The 14,821-nt window shown below is 43.2% G+C and overlaps 2 protein-coding genes across 7 annotated transcripts in view; one reads left to right on the plus strand and one right to left on the minus strand.

Moving 5' to 3' along the window:
* The first annotated feature begins 955 nt into the window (after positions 1-955).
* pfas (phosphoribosylformylglycinamidine synthase) lies at positions 956-13,303 on the plus strand. Of its 2 annotated transcripts, none has more exons than XM_032525350.1 (28): positions 956-1,115; positions 2,044-2,169; positions 2,343-2,478; positions 4,011-4,116; positions 4,215-4,413; positions 6,109-6,214; positions 6,356-6,490; positions 6,820-6,944; positions 7,044-7,172; positions 7,265-7,402; positions 8,028-8,156; positions 8,266-8,339; positions 8,428-8,584; positions 8,665-8,726; positions 8,832-8,993; positions 9,129-9,365; positions 9,457-9,687; positions 9,893-10,073; positions 10,167-10,250; positions 10,427-10,582; positions 10,827-10,946; positions 11,043-11,188; positions 11,276-11,483; positions 11,771-11,862; positions 11,950-12,064; positions 12,149-12,298; positions 12,471-12,611; positions 12,873-13,183. In XM_032525350.1, exons 2-28 carry the CDS (start codon positions 2,049-2,051, stop codon positions 13,181-13,183), a joined length of 3,951 nt encoding a protein of 1,316 aa, XP_032381241.1. In that variant the 5' UTR covers positions 956-1,115; positions 2,044-2,048. The 2 variants fall into 2 exon arrangements, with proteins under 2 accessions (XP_032381241.1, XP_032381240.1); XM_032525349.1 differs by having other exon boundaries at positions 976-1,115; positions 2,047-2,169; positions 12,873-13,303.
* Positions 13,304-13,560: 257 nt separating this feature from the next.
* si:dkey-183n20.15 (RING-HC_RNF170 domain-containing protein) overlaps positions 13,561-14,821 on the minus strand; it is a 10,564-nt gene continuing 9,303 nt past the window's right edge. For 4 of the 5 annotated variants that reach the window (XM_032525354.1, XM_032525358.1, XM_032525357.1 and 1 more), the window contains one exon: positions 13,561-14,456. In XM_032525354.1, coding sequence (XP_032381245.1) covers positions 14,115-14,456 — 342 coding nt within the window. In that variant the 3' untranslated portion in view covers positions 13,561-14,114. The remainder of the gene's footprint in view (positions 14,457-14,821) is intronic. The other variant, XM_032525359.1, reaches the window with a different exon arrangement.

Here is a 14,821-nt window from a genome sequence, read left to right on the forward strand (position 1 = left end):
TATGAAACATGTAAACACAATTAGCTTTTATTGATTTTTAGATTAAGCCACATCCAGCCAGTTTATTGAAGAACATTTAAAAAAAAATGGAGTGTGCTGGTTTAATAAATAGGGATTTTTGCTCATCAGTAGGCCTATCATCTGGGTGAACCCATTTGCCAAACATAGAAATATCAAATGCTAAATTAGCTGTTCACATTTTCTGCAAGTTTTGTAAAATGTACTAAATATTCTACTGGGCTTTCCAAGAAACGTTGACTACGCTGAAGTTGGCTTCTGATTCGGCAGTTAAGGGGAAATGTAAGGGAAACTTGTACATTGTTTACATTAGACCAGGTCCAGATCCAAAACCACGTTATATCTACTTGTCAAATCTGTAATAATTATCCAAGAGAGGCTAAAGATCCTTAAAAACACAGTTTCAGATTTTTGAAAGCTGCATTTATTTGTGAAAATGCAATAAAAGGAGAATCTTTATCCTCTCTAGGATAATTTAGTCCAGATTTGTCAAGGTACAGTGGTTTTGGATCTGGACCTTAATGTGGTGTACACATTTTCCTTAAATCTCCCCTTAACTGCCGAATCGGAAGCCAACTTCAGCGTATACTGTATGTAAAATAAAGTACCATATCATTTCCCATCATTAAGATCTAAATGCTGTTTCAAAGCCCTCTCCATCCAGACAGGAAACACTTCTGTTGGACAATTATCAAATCGTTTATTAGTTTTATTTAGTTGGCCAGATTTACATGACTCTTAAAACACTAAAACTAACTAACTAACCTAATCGAAAAAGAAAAAACAGTCGAGATCACATGAGAGAGATGTTGCGTCCCAGTCAGACAATTTTCAGTTAATTCAATTGTTTTTAAAGTGATAAGAATTTGCCCACTGTTTTCACACAATCAATGAAAATTAAGATGCGCATGCGCACACAGTTGCGAGTGGCTCACATGTGGGTTTAGAGACTGTCCTCCTGTCAGTCTGCAAACCTCTCCAACCAAACCACCTTCAGTCCATTCAAAGGCACCAGACGTTTCTCCAGGACGAGAGGAGGTGGGCAGCATCTCAACTCTTTATCCTAAACAAACGCTCAACTGCTGAAGCTGCTACACGTAAGTTTTTCTAACGTTAGCTAGCTTTGTGCTAACTATGCTAGCTGTTTGAAGCGTCCACTAACTTTTTGTTAACAAATACTGGAAACACCGTGTTGTGTGTGTGTGTGTGTGTGTGTGTGTGTGTGTGTGTGTGTGTGTGTGTGTGTGTGTGTGTGTGTGTGGTGTGTGTGGTGTGTGTGGTGTGTGTTGTGTGTGTGTGTGTGTGTGATGTGGTTGTGTACGCACGCACGCACGCACGCACGCAAGCAAGCGTGTCTGTGTGCAGTGTAGTGTTGTGCGTGAGTAGTGTTCTCTATGAGGCTAACTAAGGAATAACAGCGTGTGTGTAGTGCGTGCGTGCGTGCTAAGGAATAATAGAAAGCGTGTGTGCAGTGTTCTCTATGAGGTTAACTAAGGAATGACAGAAAGCGTGTGTGTGTGTGTTCTCTATGAGACTAAGGACTAACAGAAAGCTCCTGATGCAGTGTGTGTGACCTGCAACATGCACAGAATCAGCGCGCTGACGTTAATAGTTAGGAGGCTGAATGTGTTTAGTTTGGATGAGTTTCTGTCTCAGATGTTTTCTTGCTGACAGGCTATTGTGAAAGTGATAAATGAAAACACTAATGATATTTGATCAAAATATGATTTTTTTTTTCCTGAAAATATAGTATTGAGACTCTGGGTTTCTGTATCTATAAATAATTTGTTGAAGTCAAAAGTACATAAACTAAGATTAGGTTGGTTTGCACACTTCTTCAGTCTGAACAGACTGGGATCTTGGAGGGATGGCTCTGTCTGAGAATCCTGCAGGCTACGCACACAGTCTTGACGCCTTGAACTGATCTGAAGATAAATGTCGTATTAGGGTAAATCAATGTCTTCGCCTATCCTTGATATTCTGTGATTGATTTTCATTATTGGATTTCTTTCTCCATCTCTCCAGCAATCATGGCTGTAGTGAGGTTCTACAGTAATGAAGTTGTGAGTGGGCGAGCCATACAGAGGGCAGCCAAGCTCTACCCCCAGCTATCCATCACCACTGAGCTGTGCTACAATGTGGAGCTGACAGGTGAGTGCTCATAAGGTGGGGATGAATGTACTAATAATTAACAATGCAGAGGTTGTAAGAGATGCCTATTAATGTACCTTATGTCACCTAGAGAAAGTTTCCACACGCCTTCTGCTTTTCCTGTCTGTTGATTTTGCCATGTCCTCATTGGTTCCTCCTGCTCCCTCCTGCAGGCTGTCAGAGGCTCAGTGCCGAGCAGACGGAGGTTCTCCTCTGGTTGTTTCGTCCTCCCCTGCAGGCAGAGCCACTGTCTGAGGAACCCAACCTCACAGAGGGCAGCGGGGAGAAACTGGTGGAGATTGGACCCCGGTACCACACTCATCCAGTCTGATAGATCAGCTCTATTAGCTCTGGTTTTGTCCTTATAATTCGCTTTATGTTCTTCATTAAATTGAGATGAACTAATTTGTACACAAAGAAGACCTGTAAACAGTGAACACAGGTTGCAATTAGAGTCCGACCGATTTATTGGTGGTCCGATATTATCGGTGGGCCGATATTATCAGTCGATATTGGGCATTTCCCAAATTATTGGTATCGATAAATTTATCCTTTTTTTCATTCATCAGAAGCATTTATATTGACAAATAAAAGATGGTATTGCATAGTTTGTCCACCAGAGGGTCCTCTACAACATCGCTGTTGGCAACACAGATTTTTTTTGTTATTGTTTTTGTTCAGAATTTTGTATTTTTATATATTTTATTTATCAAAACTTTAATGTGTTTTGATGTTCCTCTGTTCTGTTGTGACAATAAAACAAATTACTATCATATTATTTTAGTGACAACTCATAAATAACTACAAATAACTAATGTTAGGGAAATCTGTTAATGTTTTATTAGGTGTTTCTGGATTTTTTTTAAATATATATTGGATTTTTAAATAACCAAATATTCGTATTAATATCACCCTTAAAAATCCTTTATCGGTTGGGCTCTAGTTGCAATAGGTGTGAAAGTACTTTTCCTGATAACAATCCCAATGAAATGTCCCCTAATTAGCTTTTTCTGGCTTCATTAGCGTATGGAGTTTGCTGAATTGTTATTGAGATGCTCAGTAGTCAGCACGTGTCCTTAAAAAACAGAACTTTGGTCAACATCAATATGTTTTGGGTTGGCTTAAACAAGCAGGGCAATATGTCAATGGTGCAGTGCATTTATAGAGGAGGTCTGCACAATTCCACAGATCAAATTGTCATGGGCCCCACAAGCTGCATTATCTGTTGCGTAAAATATAAACTTTGGCATTATGGTGGCACTAAAAGAGTCCAAAATAAAAATTCTGTGCTGTACAGGACGCACGATATGAGGAAAATATGTGATCGCCGTCTAACGTTAAATATTGCCATACCAATATTTCCGATAAATAAACATATTAAAGTGTACTCAGTTCTGCATTTCTGCTGCTTTCAGTATTCTAAGTACAAAAAAAATGCTTGTTGAATTTTAAACAAATGAAAGGAAATAATTTCCAACGTTCTTTTATCACTTTTTACTCACTTCTGTCAATGTGTGTTGCGCCAGTTGATTTAAAAAAAAACAAAAAACATATTGGGCAGCCCTAACTCGCACATTTATGAAGGGTTGCTTATTGATGCAATAAAGTAAAGATGAAAATCATGTTTAAAAAAATAAAATAAAAATCATTCTAATCAGTTATCATCACTGGGCAAAAGATAATTTACAATGTATTGTTTTAATGATTTCAAGAAAATCAAGAGATCATTTTAATCAGTGACACTGGAGGAACTGGGCACCAGTGAGGCGGACATGACAGTGCAATAGAAAATGTTTTCAAAACAGTTTTTTATTTATGTTGTTGCTATTTTTGCTCTTCAGGTTGAACTTCTCCACCGCCTGGTCCACCAACGCCGTGTCCATCTGCCAGAGCGCCGGCCTCACTAACGTCACACGGGTCGAGCTGTCTCGCAGATTTCTAATCAAGGTTTGCACACACAGAACACATCTCCTAGAGCCCTTTGACGATTGGTTTTCACCTCATGTCCCTGCCTTAAGATGACATCTGTGTCTCATCCCCTCCAGCCAAAGAATGGAGAGAACGTTAACGAACTCGATGGAGACACAAAAAAGCTGATAGCGTGTCTGTATGACAGTATGACAGAATGCATCTATCAACATCCCATCACATCCTTCACCGTGGAAACCAAACCGCAGCCCGTGTTTGAGGTGGACATCCTGGGGAAGGGCCGTGCAGCCTTGGAGATGGCAAACGATAATCTGGGTGAGACTGTTAACAATTTCCTACATTGGGTTTTCTTCTTAGCGTTCTATTCAGCTTCAGCCTATCTCCATCTTTATACTTCTGTTACTGTTAATCCTCCTCTCTTTTCTCTTTCCTTCTTCCTCTTTATAGTCTTGCAGCTTGCTGTCAGTACACTTAGTCTGCTGATGGAGGTAATAATGTCACATGATGCATGACATTATCACTTAACTGGTTGAAGTCACAGGACAGCAGTCATGTCGCAGCTTATCTTACACGTGCATGTGTGCGTTTAGTGTGTCTGTGTCTAATGTGATGTGAACGCAAATGAAACTATAAACTGTGAGCAGCTGCCTCTCTTTAATGGAACGTCAGATATGACTATCCCAGAGGGATGTCTTTAAATTGTCACAAAGATGTTAAATTTAATACCATAAGATACTGAAAAAGAGCAAATTCTTACAATTAGAACAATACCTTTTTTGCATTTGTGCCAAAATTGTGATTTCTCTTAAACAACTAATCAACAACTAATCACCTCAGCTCTTAACTATGATGCACCGAAAAACTACAATACATTTCATTTTCATGTATTGTTATTAATATTATTATTATCACATATACAGACACTTGTTATTCCTTTTTTCATAGGAACATGTTTTAAACTGACTCTGCCAACCACAATAGAACTTGGTGTGCATTTTTATGTTCACACACACTGCTGAATAAATTCTGCCCACCTTCATTAATATTCACAAGCTGTCCAAACAGATGAGAATAATTTCACTAAGTACTTTGTCGGCTCTGCCATGCTCAACCGGTGAACTGAGGAGAAGATATAAAAGGCCTATCTACCTTCGTGAGACTAAAGCCACTTACTCTCCCCTAAGGTTTGATTTCACTTGAACTATTTTGCTTCTCCAGTTAATGCGCTGTTGTAATAGAAGGGACGCACATTCTTATAGGTGTCATTGTCATTACTTGATGTGAGTCGAGTGCAGATGCGAGTTGCGCATGCTCAGATTTAAACGGTTTACGGCATAACGTGTCATACTGACATTTGTGAAATCTATAAAATAGTCAACGTTTCTCATTACAAACAATAACAGAAGATGGAAATCATTTCAAAAACGTTTTAGCTATCTATGATTGATTGCTAACGTTAGCTCAAAACAGCATTCAACTGGCAACCTTTGTTGTGTTTGGCGCTAGCTTGTAGCCAGTAGTGAACAAACATCACTAAGTAGATCCATTTTTACTGTATTTACATTACAGAAGTCTCTCGTTAGCATCTAGTAGGCTACTTGTCGCAAAGTGACGCATGCGTGACTCAAATCTGGACTCAACTCACATTGGCCAGTGACAGACATGACATCTTCTTAAAGCAGTGTATACCTAACATAATAATCCTTTATAATACCAGTTTCTCTGAAGTTGAAATTATGAATGTAACTGTACGTGCAGAGGATACTGGATCATAGTTGAAGTGTGTGTGTGTGTGTGTGTGTGTGTGTGTGTGTGTGTGTGTGTGTGTGTGTGTGTTTGTGTGTGTGTGTCAATAGATTTGCATTCTGGCCTGTGTTAATTGAGTGCAAACTACATTGTAGGTTGGTGTCTGCGGTGCTGTTTATATAACAAAGTAGAAGAAGAAAACACGCAAGTGAAATGTCTTTTCCTCTCTGGTGGTGGCTGCTTTTTGGTGGTGTCTTAATGCAGGTCTGGCCTTTGATTCCTGGGATCTGGACTACTACACTTTGATGTTCCAGAGGATTCAGAGGAACCCCACCAGCGTGGAGTGTTTTGACCTGGCTCAGTCCAACAGGTGCGGTTTGTCTGCATCGAGCCAATTAGCAGGGCTGCTTTGTGCTGTGCATGTTGATCGGCTCTGAAGTTTTTGTTCTGGTGTTGTTTTGTTTTTTATTTATTCTCCAATGGATCTTTTTTTTGTGCCCCGGTGTCCCAGCGAGCACAGTCGTCACTGGTTCTTCCGAGGGCGGATGGAGATCAATGGGCAAGAGCAGAGGGAGACTCTTTTCAGTCTTATTGGACACCCGCTGCACAGCAACCAGAACAGTCATCAAGTTCTGCACAACAGCAGGTGTGTGTGTGTTGTGTGTGTGTGTGTGTGTGTGTGTGTGTGTGTGTGTGTGTGTGTGTGTGTGTGTGTGTGTGTGCGTGTGCGTGTGCGTGTGGTGTGTGCGTGTGCGTGCGCGTGCGCGTGCGCGCGTGTAATATATGTATATAGTATATATTTGTCTAGATATGTATGTGTGTGTATATATATATATATATATATATATATATATATATATATATAGCTGCTTGCGCGCGCGCACACACACACTCTCCCCGTCTACGCAGAGACCAGACGTGTAGGTGTGTGTGTTTCTGTTCACATTGTCTCATGTGAAATGTGTGTGTGTCCAGTGGTATCAAAGGGATGGAGCTGGAATGTGTTTACCCAAAGGATCCATCCCGGGCCAGCCAATATGAGACGCGGCGCTCACTAAGACACGTCATCTTTACCGCAGAGACGCACAACTTTCCAACAGGTCAGGACGCCCAAAACATTGTGTTTATTTGCAGTTTAAGGGTCCTTTTTTGTGTTGTTTTTCCCAAATAATCATTATCAAACCCAATTGACCCTGTAGGTGTAGCGCCATTCAGCGGTGCCACCACAGGCACAGGAGGTCGTATCAGAGATGTCCAGAGTGCTGGGCGGGGAGGCCACGTCATCGCCGGGACCGCAGGCTACTGCTTCGGCAACCTGCACATCCCAGGTCTGCAGCAACAACAACAGTATGCACCTATTTCATGTCTGGAAATGTCAGCTGGTTCTTAAATTAATAAAATGCCTTGTCCCTGTCTGCAGGTTACGTTCTCCCCTGGGAGTCTGAAGGAGAGGGCTGGGAGTATCCTTCCAGCTTTGCCCCTCCGCTGCAGGTGGCAGTTGAAGCCAGTGATGGAGCCTCAGACTATGGCAACAAGTTTGGAGAGCCTGTCCTGTCAGGTAGCTAACCTTACTGTAGCATGCCTAGATTTACTTTAACTAGTTCATTGTTTATTTATGTGTCTCAATTAACAGTGTTAGCATAAAATGGTGCAAAAATTCCAATAACAGTTTCCCCACACTCACGGAGATGCCTTAAATGAGCTTGAAAAAGATATTCAGTTACCTGTTATTTATATTTACCATTTATTATGTATTAATCAAGTCATATTTTTATCATATAACTATCATGTGTTGCTCAAAGGTTGGGCCGCGTGTCATGTTAAGATCTGTTCTTTAGTCTGATGAAAACAAAAAAAACCACACGTTATCTTTAGAATATAAAACCAAGAATATTAAATTTCATCATCTTTGTAACTGAAATCAGAAAATGTTCCAAGTGGTAATTCAACTTCATTAATGACAAACTTCACGGTCCGGTATGTACCTCGGTTTTAGGGCCACAGGTTGTATGATTTGGGTATCACGGGGGAAAAATATAAAAAACATTTCTCACACATACTGTTATTGCCCTATTAATGACATTGATAAGTTACACATCATTTTCAGTCAGTCTACTGATTGATTGATTGAGTGAGTGATTGAAATTGAATTGTTTCAGCATTTTTGTAAAAATTCCCTCTAGGTTTTGCTCGTTCTTTCGGCATGCGGCTGGCTGATGGAGAACGGCGAGAGTGGATTAAGCCAATCATGTTCAGCGGTGGTCTCGGTTCTATTGAAGCCACACATGTAAAGAAAGAAGAGGCAGAGACTGGTAATGTTTTAACTCCATGCGTGTGGTATGTTTTTAATTAATGCAAAGGCTATATTTATGCTTATCAATCAATGATTCGCGGTGTCCCTCTGCTGTCCCTGTCGATCAGGAATGGAAGTGGTGAAGATCGGTGGGCCGGTGTACAGAATCGGCGTGGGAGGAGGAGCAGCCTCCTCTGTACAAGTACAGTCACCACAGTAAATCCCTCAGCAGTAAGCTCACCTGGTGCAGATGTTTCAGGGTAGGTGTTAAAATACATTTTGGCTTGCAGGTCCAGGGTGACAACTCCAGCGACAGGGATCTGGGTGCAGTGCAGAGGGGAGACGCTGAGATGGAGCAGAAGATGAATCGCGCTCTCAGGGCGTGTCTGGAAAGAAGCGGCGGGAACCCAATCTGCAGTATACACGACCAGGGGGCGGGAGGAAACGGTATGAAACATAGGAACTTTTTTCACAGCATTTACGTAGAACTTAGACAAGGAGAAAAAAGTTAACATTATAATCTTCAGGTAACGTGCTTAAGGAGCTGAGTGAGCCAGCGGGAGCCATAATCTACTGCAGTAGATTCAAGGTAATCAGCACATGAACACCGCTACAGACACAAAGACACACTGACACACACACACATTCTGCCATTTGTTAATGTTTTCCTCTTCTCTGCGTATTTGATTTATAGAAAGGAGACCCCACACTGAGTGTGCTGGAGCTGTGGGGGGCAGAGTATCAGGAGAGCAATGCCCTGCTGCTCCGTCCATCGGACAGGACCTTCCTGGAGAGGGTGTGTCAGAGGGAGAAGTGTCCTGTTGACTTTGTGGGAAACATCACTGGAGACGGCAAGGCACGTTTCAGCTTCAATCAAGTTGACAAAATGCACATCCATTGTACTGCTTTAGTGATCAGTGGTTGTTGGTCAAATTATGCTGCTAAACAACCTTGAGTTAAAAAAAAAATTGGATTTGGTTATCTCTCACAGATTGTGCTGATGGATGATGAAAGCGGCAGTGGGGATCAAGCAGAAAGGGGGCGCTGTCCTGTTGACCTGCAGCTGGAGTGGGTTCTGGGGAAGATGCCGCAAAAGACGTTTAAGATGGAGCGTCTGGCCCCAACCCACCAGCCGCTGGCTCTTCCTGCCGGGCTGAAAGTCAAAGACGCGCTGGACAGAGTTTTACGTTTGCCCGCTGTGGCGTCCAAACGCTACCTGACCAACAAGGTGCGTTTCTCTTCCCCGTCCTCCACCGTCTTGGTAAGTCTAAGTACTTTTGTGCGGACACTTTGTGACTCTCTTGGTCTTTGTCTCTCAGGTGGACCGGTCTGTGACTGGGTTGGTTGCCCAGCAACAATGCGTCGGCCCTCTTCACACCCCATTGGCCGACGTGGCTGTTGTTGCTCTGTCACCGTTCAGCCTGGATGGAGCAGCTACTGCCATCGGAGAGCAGCCAATCAAAGGCCTGGTCTGTCCTGCAGCCGGGGCTCGCATGGCTGTTGGAGAGGCTCTGACCAATTTGGTGTTTGCCAGAGTCACAGCTTTGAAGGTGGGTGGGTGATGGAGAGTGTGAAGATAATCACAAAAATACCTAAATACTTTACATGATGGATAGAGCATACATACAACATAGACATATATGTCCCTACTAAATTAAAAAACAACTCTGTTGACTAGATCTTAGAATTGGTACAGACGATTTCCTTTTTAAATAAATGTCCAGGATTTTGGTTAATCTCTGGGGTGTGTTTCAGGATGTGAAGTGTAGCGGTAACTGGATGTGGGCTGCCAAGCTTCCTGGTGAGGGAGCCTGTCTGTGGGAGGCATGCAAAGCCATGTGTGAGGTCATGAGTCAGCTGGGAGTGGCCGTTGATGGGGGCAAGGACTCTCTGAGTATGGCCGCTAGAGTGGGGAAAGAGACGGTCAAAGCTCCAGGTACTCTCAGTGTGTGTGTGTGTGTCTGTCTGTAGAACGGTGTCTGCGTATGTGTCTTTCTTACGCTTGGCTTTCCCGCTGCTTCTGTTTCAGGTGCTCTGGTTATTTCGGCATATGCCGTTTGTCCTGACATCACAGCTACTGTGACGCCTGACCTTGAGGATCCAGATGGCAAAGGTATTTCACACACAGATTCAAAATCCGATTGCTCATAATCAGTGAAGAGCATATATCTGATTGCCTTTTATTTATAGTTTTGTTCTTAGTTGGCAAAATAGGAATTTGATACCCAGACAAAATACAAACATTCCAAAAACCCTAACAGACTCTGACCCTCTTTCCTCTGACTGCAGGTGTGTTGTTGTGGGTTCCTCTCAGTCCAGGCCGTCATCGCCTGGGAGGCTCTGCCCTGGCTCAGTGCTACAGCCAGCTGGGAGACTGCTCTCCTGACCTGGAGCAGCCAGAACTATTGACTGCCTGCTTCAACACCACACAGGCACTCATACAAGGTCAGCTTGCTCTCGCACACAGAGGAGATAGGAGTGTAGTATTGTTTTTTGGTTTTGTAATTCAGTCTGTGACCAAACTTTCATTGTAAGGCCACAGTTTGTACTATGTCACACAGCCACTTAGTGGTTTTACTGTGCATTTTCAGTTTAAAAAAACAAACAAAAACAACAGGACCTGGTGGCTTTTGAAAACTGGATATTTGATAAGAAGAGACCGACAGACGTTTTTTTCTGTTTTTTTAAGATCGTCTGCTGAGTGCAGGTCATGACATCAGCGATGGAGGCCTCATTTCCTGCTTGCTGGAGATGGCGTTTGCAGGAAACCGTGGGATTGATGTTGAGCTGCCATCACAAGGAGCTGGAGGTTAGTGAGCTGATGTGTCTCACACAAACAGGACACAAACTGTAGTTGTTACTATGAACTCATGCAGTGTTGTGGCTTCATCTCTCGCCTGCACAGTCACGGAGCTGTTGTTCAGCGAGGAGCTGGGTCTGGTTCTCGAGGTTTCACAGCTCGATGTTGAAACGGTGTGTCAGAGATATAGTGACGCAGGCGTGCAGTGCCACCGTGTCGGCAGAACCTGCGGCTTTGGACCAGAGGCTGTGGTGAGACATCAACCTCAGAATGTGTCTCAGCAGTGTTCATCTCATCTGTGGTGACTGTTGTTTTTATTTCCCTCGATTGTCTTTCAGGTCAGTGTTAGTGTGGATGGACAGGAGGTACTGAGAGAGCCACTGCCTAACCTCAGAGCATTATGGGAGGACACCAGTTTCCAGCTGGAGCGCCTACAGTCCAATGAGATCTGTGTTAAACAGGAAGAGGAAGGGCTAGCCAAGAGGACACAGCCCTACTTCAAACTGACCTTTGACCCCTCCGAAATGCCCAGCATCAGCCAGCTCAGTAAGGCCGAACAGGATTAGTATTAGTGTAGACAACTGCAACTAATTGATCAAGTAATCCTTCAAGTATTCATTGATTACTATATTAATCTGTAAAATGTTAGAAATAATGACATAAGCTCTCTTACAATTTGCCAAAATATGTACCATTTGAATTGGTCTGACTAACATTAAAAAACGTTAAAGTATTTAATGCAGTGTTATTAAAACTGTTATCTTTGTGTAGTTAAAACCACTAAGTGCTTGAGATTTTTATTTGAGTCTCTCTGATGCGTGTTGTTGTTCCAGGTGCAGGTCAGCCTCGCGTTGCTGTAGTCAGGGAAGAGGGCAGTAACGGAGACCGAGAGATGTCAGCGTCTCTGTACATGGCCGGCTTTGAGGTGACTATTTAAAACCTTCATTTACTGAATATATGTCGACTGAACTGTATTGCTGGTCTGCGTGACTCCTGTGAATTTTTTGTGTAGGTATGGGATGTCAACATGCAGGACCTGTGCTCTGGCTCCCTAACGCTGGAGTCTTTTAAAGCAGTCGTGTTCGTAGGTGGATTCAGCTACGCAGATGTCCTGGGATCAGCTAAAGGCAAAAAAACACCCATACATACACACGCTTATAGGCCGCTTTAATATACAAAATAAATAGTGTAACAGCATTTATCCATCGTAGGTTGGGCTGCTACTGTTGCATACAACCCCAAGGCCAAAGCTGAGTTTGATCGCTTCCGTCAGCGGAGAGACACACTGAGTCTGGGAGTGTGTAACGGCTGCCAGCTGCTCGCCCTGCTGGGCTGGGTGGGAGAGGGCGAGGATGGCGAAGGTAAGAAGAAAAGGCACAGAAGGTCACGCCTATAATAGTAATAAAAAGAAAACCCAGTAGTGAACGAGCCAGATGATGCAACAGCAGTATGTGAAGAAATGAACGTAATCATCCCAGAGGGGACCTTCCGGAGTTTAAAATAATTTTCAATCATCTCCAATTTCCCCCCCAGAGACTGAAGTAGTGCTGACCCATAATAAGTCCGGCAGGTTTGAGTCCCGGTTTGTCAGCGTGGGGATCCAGGAGTCCCCGTCCATCTGGCTCAGAGGCATGGAGGGCTCGGCTCTGGGAGTCTGGGTTGCACATGGAGAAGGTACAGTGCTGGGAAGTCAATCATGTGGTAGTCCTTTGCTTGTAGTCCTCTGTTCTTCAAGCTCTGACACACTCATGAGTTCAGGACAGGAATGCAGCACTGAATCTTCTTTAAGCACAAAAAAGTTGCTCAGTGTAAACTTTTCAACTTGCACAACAATGACCCATTTGGTTGGCTTATAAGTCACAGGTCAGCATACATAAACAACAGCTGTGCTTGATAATTGATTTCCCCCCCCCCCCAACCTTGTTTCCTTCACAGGTCTGATGCAATTCCGTAGCTCCATGGCCCAGGACCAGATAATCTCTGGTGGGCTCGTCCCCGTCCGTTACCTTGACGACCAGGGTCATCCCACTGAAGAGTACCCTCTGAACCCTAACGGCTCCCCGCAGGGCATAGCGGGGCTCTGCTCTAGGGACGGGAGACACCTGGCCATGATGCCCCACCCGGAGCGCTGCACCCTGGGCTGGCAGACGCCCTGGGCCCCGAGGGACTTCAGACCTTCTCTCACCCCTTCACCCTGGCTACGCATGTTCAAGAACGCAGCTGCCTGGTGCAGCAACACAGAGTGATAACACACTGTTTACATTTCTGCCAAAGTAGTATTATGGTCTTTTTAGGGTTGTGAGTCAAGTGAAACTGTAAGGCCTGTTTACATTACTGAGTTCTGTACTACACCTTTTTACTCTCTGCGTTACTTTGTCTGTCTGCATTCATACGTATGCCTGCTGTAATACTCTATGACTTTTAGACTGAGACTATTGTGGATTCTCGGTGACTCACTATATACATTCTATAGGTTTAATTCTCATCACTAATTTACAATCACTATTTTACAAAACTGTACCAATCAGGTCTGCTGACATCAGTGTTGCTCTCCTAAGAGCTGGGATTTGCTGATAGATACATGACAAAACAGCAAAAGCATGTGTATTGTAGGATAATAAAATAAAGTCAATAAATATACTTTATTTTACACAAAACATGAATTTTACAGCAACAGAATTCATACAATATCAAGTATTTACACAGATGCCATTAGTTCAGTACTGACAAGAATACTTGTCTCCCACTTGCTGAAACAAATTGGCACAGTTGCTGCCCAGTTTGGAGTAAAAATGACAGTGGACAGTTGTTTCTGGTTAAAAATATGGATTATAATTAAAATGTAAAGGAGGAAATGGCAATTTAAACTGACTATTTTGCTTATTTGATATGGATTAAATATATCCAAGCCACACTGTCAAGCCTTAGGAGTTTAAGGAATACAAATTTGTAACCACAGCTAAACCAGCACACTGCATAACATTGTACTTTAGATAGCACTCTTGCATAGGCTCTGTAAACACTCAAACAAGCCTGGAGTCTGAGAGGCTCAGATGCCATCTAACATCGCGGCTGTCAATATTCTTGCATCCCCTTATCCAACTAGCTACAGCCAAAAGGAAGAAATCCAATAAAAGTCCATATCATACGGCTTGTACTGACTCCAGCAGCATCTGTCTACAGTGAATTCCCTCTTACTCGTTGTGACGCAACATTTGCAGAGTGTCCTCTGCTCTCTGGTGCCATTTGCTGGTTGATGTTGATAACGCACATAAGGAGCAGGATGACCACCACCAGGTCATCTAGGACCCCCAGCAGTCCACACAGGGAGGGGTCTGTTTCCAGCGGGTTTGCTGATGAGGAGACCGGGTCCAGAGGAGGGTGGGAGATGGACAGCACGGTTCCCACACAGCACAGGGCCACCCTGAAGAAAAACAACCACACGAGTCCTCCCATGGTGCCCAGGCCACGGGCCAGTAACTGCAGGAGAAGGGGCGCGTCACATAGGTAGTCTGTTACCTGGAGGGGTCGGTATGCAGAAGAGCAGACAGGTCAGAGAAGAAAACATGAAATGGTTCTGGATATGAACATTCAAACATTGATTTTACAGTACATGATAATTAGGGAGAATCTGAATGTTGTAGACAACCACACATATACACTGTCACTCTAAATAACCTTTAATTAGTTCCTGTATTTAGTTGTAGTAAACAGAGTATTCGATTTTGTGACTCTTGAAAAGTGTGAAAAAAGTTAATCGACATCTAAATTTCAGGAACTTTTAACACCACTTTTTAGTATTCATTTATTATTTATGTTTTACAAAAGAGTATGTGAAAGAGATCCATGTGGGAAATCAGTGTGTCAATGGGAGGTGTGTTAAC

The sequence above is a fragment of the Etheostoma spectabile genome, chromosome 9 (genome assembly GCF_008692095.1).
Source record: "Etheostoma spectabile isolate EspeVRDwgs_2016 chromosome 9, UIUC_Espe_1.0, whole genome shotgun sequence".
NCBI lineage: Eukaryota > Metazoa > Chordata > Actinopteri > Perciformes > Percidae > Etheostoma > Etheostoma spectabile.

Coding starts and splice junctions, on each gene's coding strand:
- pfas (XM_032525350.1), top strand. CDS start 2,049: ATGGCTGTAGTGAGGTTCTACAGTAATGAAGTTGTGAGTGGGCGAGCC. Junction 7,403..8,027: donor TGGAGAGCCTGTCCTGTCAG/GTAGCTAACCTT, acceptor AATTCCCTCTAG/GTTTTGCTCGTTCTTTCGGC. Junction 11,189..11,275: donor GCTTTGGACCAGAGGCTGTG/GTGAGACATCAA, acceptor ATTGTCTTTCAG/GTCAGTGTTAGTGTGGATGG.